This window comes from Coregonus lavaretus (assembly GCF_964263955.1).
Source record: "Coregonus lavaretus genome assembly, contig: HAP1_SCAFFOLD_6019, whole genome shotgun sequence".
Classification (NCBI taxonomy): domain Eukaryota; kingdom Metazoa; phylum Chordata; class Actinopteri; order Salmoniformes; family Salmonidae; genus Coregonus; species Coregonus lavaretus.
The window spans coordinates 21,452-30,485 of record NW_028161396.1 but is presented as its reverse complement, the minus strand read 5'-3'; the positions used below and the strand labels follow the sequence as shown (position 1 = coordinate 30,485).

Below are 9,034 nucleotides of genomic sequence, written 5' to 3'. Positions count from 1 at the left end.
AAAATGTATTTTTTACTGTTTCAGTGTTGTCCTGGCTTTGACCAATAGAGGGACACAGTGATCAATGAATCTCCACTGTAGGGTCTATCTACAGTCAGGTCCAAAATTATTGGCACCTTGATAAAGATGAGCAAAAAAGACTGTATAAAATAAATATTACTAATACTGAGCTATATTGTATGATAAATTATTTTAGAAAATGATATTTTATTCTAATACTATTTCTCAGAGAAAAATATTTTGTTTAACAAGTAATATATTTTCTCTCAAAAAAAAAGATAGGGGTCAAAATTATTGTTTTCAAAACCTTTCAATACCTCACCTTGTGAGCATAACGGCACAGAGCCTTTTTGTAAAATATTTCATGAGATTGGAGAACACATTGGGAGGGATCTTACACCATTCCTCCATACAGTCTTTCCAGATCCTTGATATCATTTGTCTGCGCTTATGGACTGCCTATGGGGTTCTTTTCGGCATACCTATCCTTCTTTCAACGCAAAACCCACCACTGGTTTGCATGGCCAAAGAGCTCTATTTTCATGTCATCCAACAAATGTAAACGCCATTGGTACTTGGATTGGAACTGGTGCTATGTTCAGATGACATGAAAATAGAGCTCTTTGGCCATACACAGCAGTGGTGGGTTTTGCGTTGAAAGAAAGATGCGTATCCAGAAAAGAACCCCATACATACTGTAAAATATGGTGGTCGATCTTTGATGTTATGGGGCTATTTTGCTTCCACTGGTCCTGGGGCCCTTGTTAAGGTCAATGCATTATGAACTTTACCAAGTACCAGGGCATTTTAGACAAATACCTGGTTGCTCCTGCCAGGAGGCTGAAACTTGGCAGCAAGTGACTCTTCCAACAAGACAATAACCCTAAGTACACATCAAAATCCACAAAGAAATGGTTAATTGAACACAAAATCATTTTGCAATAGCTATATTCTCCGTTCTTGAACCCCATTGAAAACCTGTGGTTTGAATTGAAGAGGGCAGTCCATAAGCGCAGACAAAGGATATTGTGAATCTGGAACGATTGTGTATGGGGGAATGGTCCATGATCCCTCCCAATGTGTTCTCCAACTCAGTGCCTTTATCCTCGCAAGGTGAGGTATTGAAAGGTATTGAAAACAGGGGTGCCAATAATTGTAACCCCCATCTTTTTGAGAGAAAAAATATTACTTCTCCAAATCTCTTTCTCTGAGCAATTGTATTAGTATAAAATAGTATAATAATACATTTTTTTTTGCATACAATACAGCTCAGTATTTGAATTATTTAATTTAAACATACTTTTTTGTTCATCTTTATCAAGGGTGACAATAATTTTGGACCTGACTATTTCCCTACATTACTGCCTCAGGCTTATCATAGATCAGGGGTGTCAAACTCATTTTCCCTGTAGGCCGCATTCTGTCTTCAGCCAATTTGTCCGGATCCGTCTCGTGGACCTTGCGTCATTAATTATCTGATTGCTTCTCCACAACCAATACTGATGTTAATTTAAAGCGCCGACCAACCATTACATTAACACTAATCAATACTCTTGGAAAGTGACAGATGGGTTGTCCCTCTTATCAGAATATCTGATTGCTCTGACAAAAATTTCTCTCTTCCATGCTGTAGTGTCAGACGTCAACTGAGACCAATGGAATTCCACCAATAACTTGGAATAAAAAATAAAAATCACATTATAAGAAATTTTATTTTTTTCTTCAAATTCCACATTCAATTTGAGGCTTTTTAGTCGAACAAAGCACCAACAGCAGCACAGTACACAGACACTATCTAAACATAGAAATACCATTTACATAGCCTGGTCCCAGATCTGTTTGTGCTCTTGCCAACTCCAAAGCTGTTATTGTCAATCATAACATGTTTGGCATAACAATGAGTGAAATGGAGTTGGCATGATGGCACAAACAGACTGGCACTCAGGCTACCATGTACACACGATCAGAAACACTGAAATCAGTTGAGATCTTTACCAAAGCAAGAGCTAGGTTCCATCCACACACTGTGGGTGACCAAAGCACTAGCCTTGTCCCATATCTGTTAGTGCAGTCAACTCCTTGTGGTTGCCAATATGTTTGGCATGACAAGGAGTGGTATGATGGCACAAAAGACTGGTAACCAGGCTTCCAAAGCACCACCGTGGGTGACACCGTGGGTGAGACAAGCGTAGACGTAAGCTCGTTATCATTCATTTCAGGTGTGCGACAACTTTTCCAAACATCTCTTCTAACGCAGTGGTTCTCAAACCTCTCCTCGGGGACTCCCTGCCGTTCCATGTATTTGAAGTATTCCAGAGCTAGCACACCTGATTCAACATTCATTTCAAGTGTGTGACAGGTATGGCGAGCACTTTTCCCAATAACTTCTCTTCTAACTTGTTAACTTCTAGCCTTGTGTAGACATAAGCTGAGCGTACAAAACATTAGGAACACCTGCTCTTTCCATGACATAGACTGACCAGGTGAATCCAGGTGAAAGCTATGATCCCTTATTGATGTCATTCGTTAAATCCTCTTCAATCAGTGTAGATGAAGGTTAAAGAAGGATTTTTAAGCCTTGAGGCAATTCAGACATGGATTGTGTATGTGTGCCATTCAGGGGGTGAATGGGCAAGACTAAAAAAATAATATTTAAGTGCCTTTGAACAGGGTATGGTAGTAGGTGCCAGGTGCACGGGTTTGAGTGTGTCAAGAACTGCAACACTGCTGGGTTTTTCACACTCAACAGTTTCCTGTGTGTATCAAGAATGGTCCACCACCCAAAGGACATCCAGCCAACTTGACACAACTGTGGGAAGCATTTGGAGTAAACATGGGCCAGCATCCCTGTGGAACGTTTCAACACTTTGTAGAGTCCATGTCCCAACGAATTGAGGCTGTTCTGAAAACAACATGACAAAACATTAAAGCTACAGCTACAAAACAACATTCAGGCTACAGCTACAAAACAATTATGTTCAGATACAGAGTGAACTTAAAGGCCGCATTTGATAAATTATCTTATTCAATATGGCACTGTGTATAGCCTACATACATACAAAGCGACACTGTATAGCTCTGCTCCATAGCAAAATGGTTTTGTTCCTCTGCAACTACCCAGAGACATATTATCTCAATCTAAATATCTATAAATATGGCTCTGCAAATATCTATCATTAGTTCTTTAGTTCCAAATGCCACCTGTGTTCTAATGGTTCAGCTTCACTCACATAAACAGCATCTGTCTAAAAGGTAAAATTACTAACATTCCCCCCAACAAAATAGCATTCGACATCAATATCCACCACGACGTCGCTCAGAAGATATTCAGCTGCACTCCAATCAAATTAGCCAAAGGTCGATATCAGAGTGCGCACACCTCTTTGATATACCATCCGCCATCATTTAATCGACTTGACTACCGTCATCATGAATATGTATGAGTCTTAATCGTGCAGGTGCAGTTTAGGCGACGTTATTCACTGTAATGATTCCATTCCATTCATTCTGATAAACGAAACGCTCCACCAGGGACGCGGTGAGATAGAAATAGAATGGAACTAGATGTCTGTTTGCTTTCGCTTTCAACGCAAGGACACTGTTTTGCACTTGTATTGTGAAGCCTCAGACAGAGGCAGTATGAACTCTTATTGAAATAGTTATATGATGCTTTTCTCGGATGAAAGGGAACAGTTCGTCCCATGTGATTTTAGTGGTATCATGAGACTTTTATACTTTGTCTGAAGGCTACTGTTGAAAAAATACTGCACTAAGAAACTAACATAGAGACATCATTTAAATACTGATAATATATAGTATGTGTTTTTTCTCCTTGTGTGAATCTCTGATTAGCCTATTCATCCCCAAAACTGTATTATGATTCTCATACATTTCTATACATATTTACGTTGCACACTAAGCGTAATACTGAAATGTATTCTGTAAAGACAGCATATTCTCAGCCCAATAAAATAACTGATCATCACTGTTTTGGCAAAAAGCTTGGAATTTGAGGCAAGGCAGTTGGTATCATTGTATGTTCACAGTTGATACTCAAAAGTGTCCATTTAAATGATACATTAGCGAATTCGGGTGGTAGCTCCAACCAGTGACTGACAAGCCAACACCTCAACTGTTACCCCAAGAGCTCCAAACCTCTTAACAAGGTCGCTAGCTGTTGGGTTAATGTCGCTACAATACATTCATTCAATCCATATGTCTATGTCCCAATCTACACAGTAGCTCGCTACTTAGAATGAGTCCATGTACCGGACATGCATTCTAGCGCCTGGGTAAAATTTCCCCTAGGTACAGATCTAGGATCAGCTTCCCCTCCCCCAATTACCTAACCTTATGCAAAACTGACCCAATATCCGCGTCTCTAGGGGCAACTTCACCCTACCCCCATTCTATACGCTGTACAGTGTCCATATTAGGACAGCCTCAGCAAGACTTGTCCGTATAAATGGTATGCTAGTATGAACATTGGAAAATAGCTTATTTATGAGTTACAGGTAGCTGATCTCTAGCTTGGTGCTCTTCTCCACTGTCTCCTCTGGAAGTGACCTATTACTTTTACTCTTTGATCCATTGGTAAGATTGGAGACAGTGACAGTAGGCCCCAAGCCTGGGCCTTTCCCAGCCACCTCCCCAGCTTTAGCCCTCTGCCCCTGGGGTACAGTCTCCACCTTTCCGCCCGGTGTGAACAAGATCCTGGAGCTCTCAACTTGTCCTCCTCCGTTCCCGTTCTGTGCAATCCTGCAGTCCTCTGTCATCTGAGTGACGTCTTCTCTTCTCTCCATCTCTATTCCGTCATCCTCTTCCTCCTCCTCCTTTTCTTCCTCCCCTCCTCCATGAGCCTTGGTGACCCCCAGGCCATCTCGCCGCTCGGGCGCAATTCCCCTCCAGAGCTCCGCAGGGAGCTGCAGCTCGGTGGCTGCCGCCCTCTCGTGGTTCTCCACCCTCCTCGAAGAACGACAAAGAGCCTTCCGGAACCCTCTCTTAAAATTATCGGACAGGAATCCGTAAAGTATCGGGTTAGCGCAGCTATTAGCGTACGATAGGACCACCACAAAGTAGTACAGCCCCCGGAATTCGCCCGGTAACAGGACTAGCAGGTTAACGATGTTGAGGATGTAGAATGGGAGCCAGCACAACACGAACACCGCTACCACGACAACCACCATGCGGGTGATCTTGCGTTCGGACTTCCTGCGTCTTGAGGAGGTAGGCCGGGCCCGTTTCCCCGCGCTGCGCACCTTAGAATCAAAACAAAACAATTCAACTTTATTGGCAGTTAAAACATCTCAACACACTTTACAATTAAATATAATATAAAGGTTAACTCAGCAATATATTGACTATAAAAAGTGAAAAACTGTTCAAATGTGTCAAATATGTAAAAAATGTAGGGTAGACCACTGTAGGGTAGGCCACTGTAGGGTAGACCACTCCACCCCCTCCCCAGAGACCCACTCCCAGGCCACTCCACCCCCTCCCCAGAGACCCACTCCCAGGCCACTCCACCCCCTCCCCAGAGACCCACTCCCAGGCCGCTCCACCCTCTCCCCAGAGACCCACTCCCAGGCCACTCCACCCCCTCCCCAGAGACCCACTCCCAGGCCGCTCCACCCTCTCCCCAGAGACCCACTCCCAGGCCGCTCCACCCCCTCCCCAGAGACCCACTCCCAGGCCGCTCCACCCCCTCCCCAGAGACCCAATCCCAGGCCACTCCACCACCTACCCAGAGACCCACTCCCAGGCCGCTCCACCACCTCCCCAGAGACCCACTCCCAGGCTGCTCTACCCCTCCCCAGAGACCAGTGGAGGCTGATGAGGGGAGGACGGCTCATAATAATGGCTGGAATGGAGTCAATGGAATTGCATCAAATACATCAAAGACGTGGTTTCCATGTGGTTCATACCATTCCATTGACTCCATTCCAGCCATTATTATGAGCCGTCCTCCCCTCAGCAGCCTCCACTGACAGAGACCCACTCCCAGTGTGTCCTCCCCTCCGGCTCCTGACCCAGACATTAAAGATGTTGATAAATATCTGTTTGTTGTCAGATGTAACAGGTCAGGGCCGGAGTAGAGAATCGCACAAGGAAGGGTTCCCTGGAAGAGGGCCAAGCGGTCCCGCCCCTCAAAACAAATGCCCAGCACAATGTCTGTTTGATTTAAGAGAAATATAAATAAATCAGTGGTAATATGAGACAAAGACATCAGAACACATTAATTTCATGTAACAACAGAGGTATAGCAACACCTGGGTTTATGTTCCAAAACAACAATTATGTTTTAAAGGAGATACTGGTTCAGTCTAAGTATAACAGGAAGGTCTCCCAATTAGTGTAAAAGAGCTATTTTTCCCCTTAAGTGGGAAAGTAGGCTGACATTCTGACCTTGACCACGATGAGCAGGTAGCAGAGACAGATGACGAGTAGCGGTCCGAAGAACCCGACCGTGCACGTGTACACGATGAATGATGCCTTCCAGACCTCAGCTGGCTCGGGCCACACTATACTACAGTTCCCATCATCCTCCAGCACGTCTGCGAACACCACCACGGGCAGCACCACCACAAACGACACCGCCCACACCGTCGCGTTCACCGCCTTGGCCACGTGCGGTCGCCTCCACCACGACGACCGTATGGGATGGACCACTGCGAGGTAGCGGTCGATGGACATGACCGTGAGACAGAAGATGGAGGTGAACTGGTTGATGGCGTCCACGGTCATGACCACACGGCACATGAGAGAACCAAATGGCCAGGAGAGCAGAGCGTTCTGGACCGCCAGGAAGGGGAGGCCTAGGGGAAGTAAAATAAAATCAAACTATATTGACAGTGCAATTAAAAACGATTAAAACCGCGCACTTACATTGCATTTGAAGTGCATTTAAAACTGCATTCAAAAGTGTAACACACTTTACAATAAAATAATCAAATGAAAGAAATGCAATAATCAAATGAAAGAAATACAGTAAAATAATCAGATGAAAGAAATACAGTAAAAGAGGCAATAAAAGAGTATCCTGGTGAAAGCAGACTGATCGCTGCGGTCATATTTTGTTTAATTTCAAGTGAAACAGAATGTGAGCTCGCAAAATAAGGCTAATAACAGAGTTGAATAAACAACAATTTGAATAAAACAGTAAAACCACTGACAAAAAAAAATCACTGACCTAGCATGAATAGCTCATCAGCGATGGCCAGGTTGAGTATATAGATGTTAGTGACCGACTCAGTCCTCACATAGTGTAAAACAATGTAGATGACCAATGTGTTGCCCACCAGGCCGATCACACAGACAGCTACATAGATGAGAGGGATAAGGACCCCTGCTATAGTGGGTTGGAAACCCCCTACGCCTCCGCCGCCAGGGTTGGTCCAGTTGTGGTAGGATCTATTGAAGAAACGGTCGTCCGGGGTGAGGAGGAGGAGGGGGGAGAGGGGGAAGGTGGAGGTGTTGGGCCCAGGCATGGAGGGGGCGGCTGTGGGGAGGTAGATGACCGGGGGCGTTTGGACAAGCTCCATGGAGGTCAGAGGTGATGATATGTTGTTGGTTGTGGTAGTTGGGTGAGTGGTTTGAGGTTGACTTCAGTGCGTAGCAATTGGACCTGTATGCGAGAAACAGAGAAAAAGGTGAGATTGTTGGGGGTCAGAAGAGATGGACCTGTATAGGAGACAGCAAGATAAGTGTGTGAGAGAAAAAATACTGATCTCATTATGCATTCTCAAAACAACAACACTATTCTGTTAAAGCATCCAAGACAATGGAGGACAGTAGCAACTATTAAAGAAAATAGCCCACTAATAAAGTCAAAATTAGGTTTAGTTTTTTCCAAAATTCAGTTTTTTCCATTTAGTTTTTCTAGGTTTCTGTTTTCTCCTGATTTTTCAGGTTTTTGCTCTCAAAGTCACACTTTTTTATATAGAAAAACAACTAAATTGGATGTTGTAAGTCAACAACAATGCTTAAACCACATCAGGAGACCACTTTTGAGGTCTTTGTTGAAATTTAGATTTTGGGGTGTAGTTACCCTTTCATTCCAGTGCACACCTAGCAAGAGGCTGTTAAGCTGTGTAGCACACGTGATGGTAGAGTTTGCAAAACAAATACCCACTAGATTGACACAAATAATCATGATATCATTCTGCCAGATAAGCATAGGCTACTTTGTAGTTAACATTTAATGGAAAACGTTTTTGGGAAAGCCTTTCTATCTACCAGAAGACTTCACTAGCATCATCGCTAACGGCTACACAAAGTGGTAGGCGCGTACCGCACATACACATACAGGGAATTGTCGTTGCCTCTTCAGAACGTTGCAGGAAATAAGAATCACTGATGCATTCTGTTCTTGTCTTATAATACACGTAATACTTTTGCAATACATTTAGTTGATTCCCTACTAAGTTCAATACATTTAGTTGATTCCCTACTAAGTTCAATACATTTAGTTGATCCCCTACTGTTCAATACATTTTTGAATATTGTTGAATTCCATTTTAATGTCTGGATTCCGTGATTCCGTCCACGTTCTCTGCATCGCGGATTGTATATGGCCCTACTTCAGGTGTCCTTATGACAAATATTATAATGTGTTGTGTCATAAAGGCTTTATGAATACTTAGTGCATAGGACAACTACAGTAAAGTGTTACCCATTCTAATTGTGAACTACATGAACTACAGACCCCAGCAGCAACATCAGCGGAGGTTAATGGAGAAAAAGAAACAGAAAAACAACAACATGTACAGGACCTGGACAGGTGTGGGCGCCAGGCGGATCTGTTCACAACTTGTTGTTTTTGTAGTCGCCATCATCGCTCCTTAATAAAGTGGACGCTGTACACACACATACACACACACGCACTCCCGTACCGCAGTAATAAAGTGGGTGCTGTAAGGATGCACGCACTGACACACGTACTGCAGTAATGGTAATGGTAGGTAATTGGCTCTCTATTAGAGGACGCAACCCAGACACTCATGTCGAGAACAGGGCATGACTTTTACAATCCTGT

At 43.7% G+C, this 9,034-nt stretch overlaps 1 protein-coding gene across 1 annotated transcript; it reads right to left on the bottom strand.

Annotated features, from left to right (window-relative positions):
• Positions 1-4,508: 4,508 nt before the first annotated feature.
• Positions 4,509-7,541, bottom strand: LOC311120730 (somatostatin receptor type 5-like; the record flags this gene model as incomplete). The annotated part of the gene is made up of 3 exons (XM_084195308.1): positions 4,509-5,250; positions 6,398-6,815; positions 7,190-7,541. The coding sequence occupies 3 exons, from the start codon at positions 7,539-7,541 to the stop codon at positions 4,509-4,511; spliced, it is 1,512 nt and encodes a 503-aa protein (XP_084051434.1).
• Positions 7,542-9,034: the final 1,493 nt, after the last annotated feature.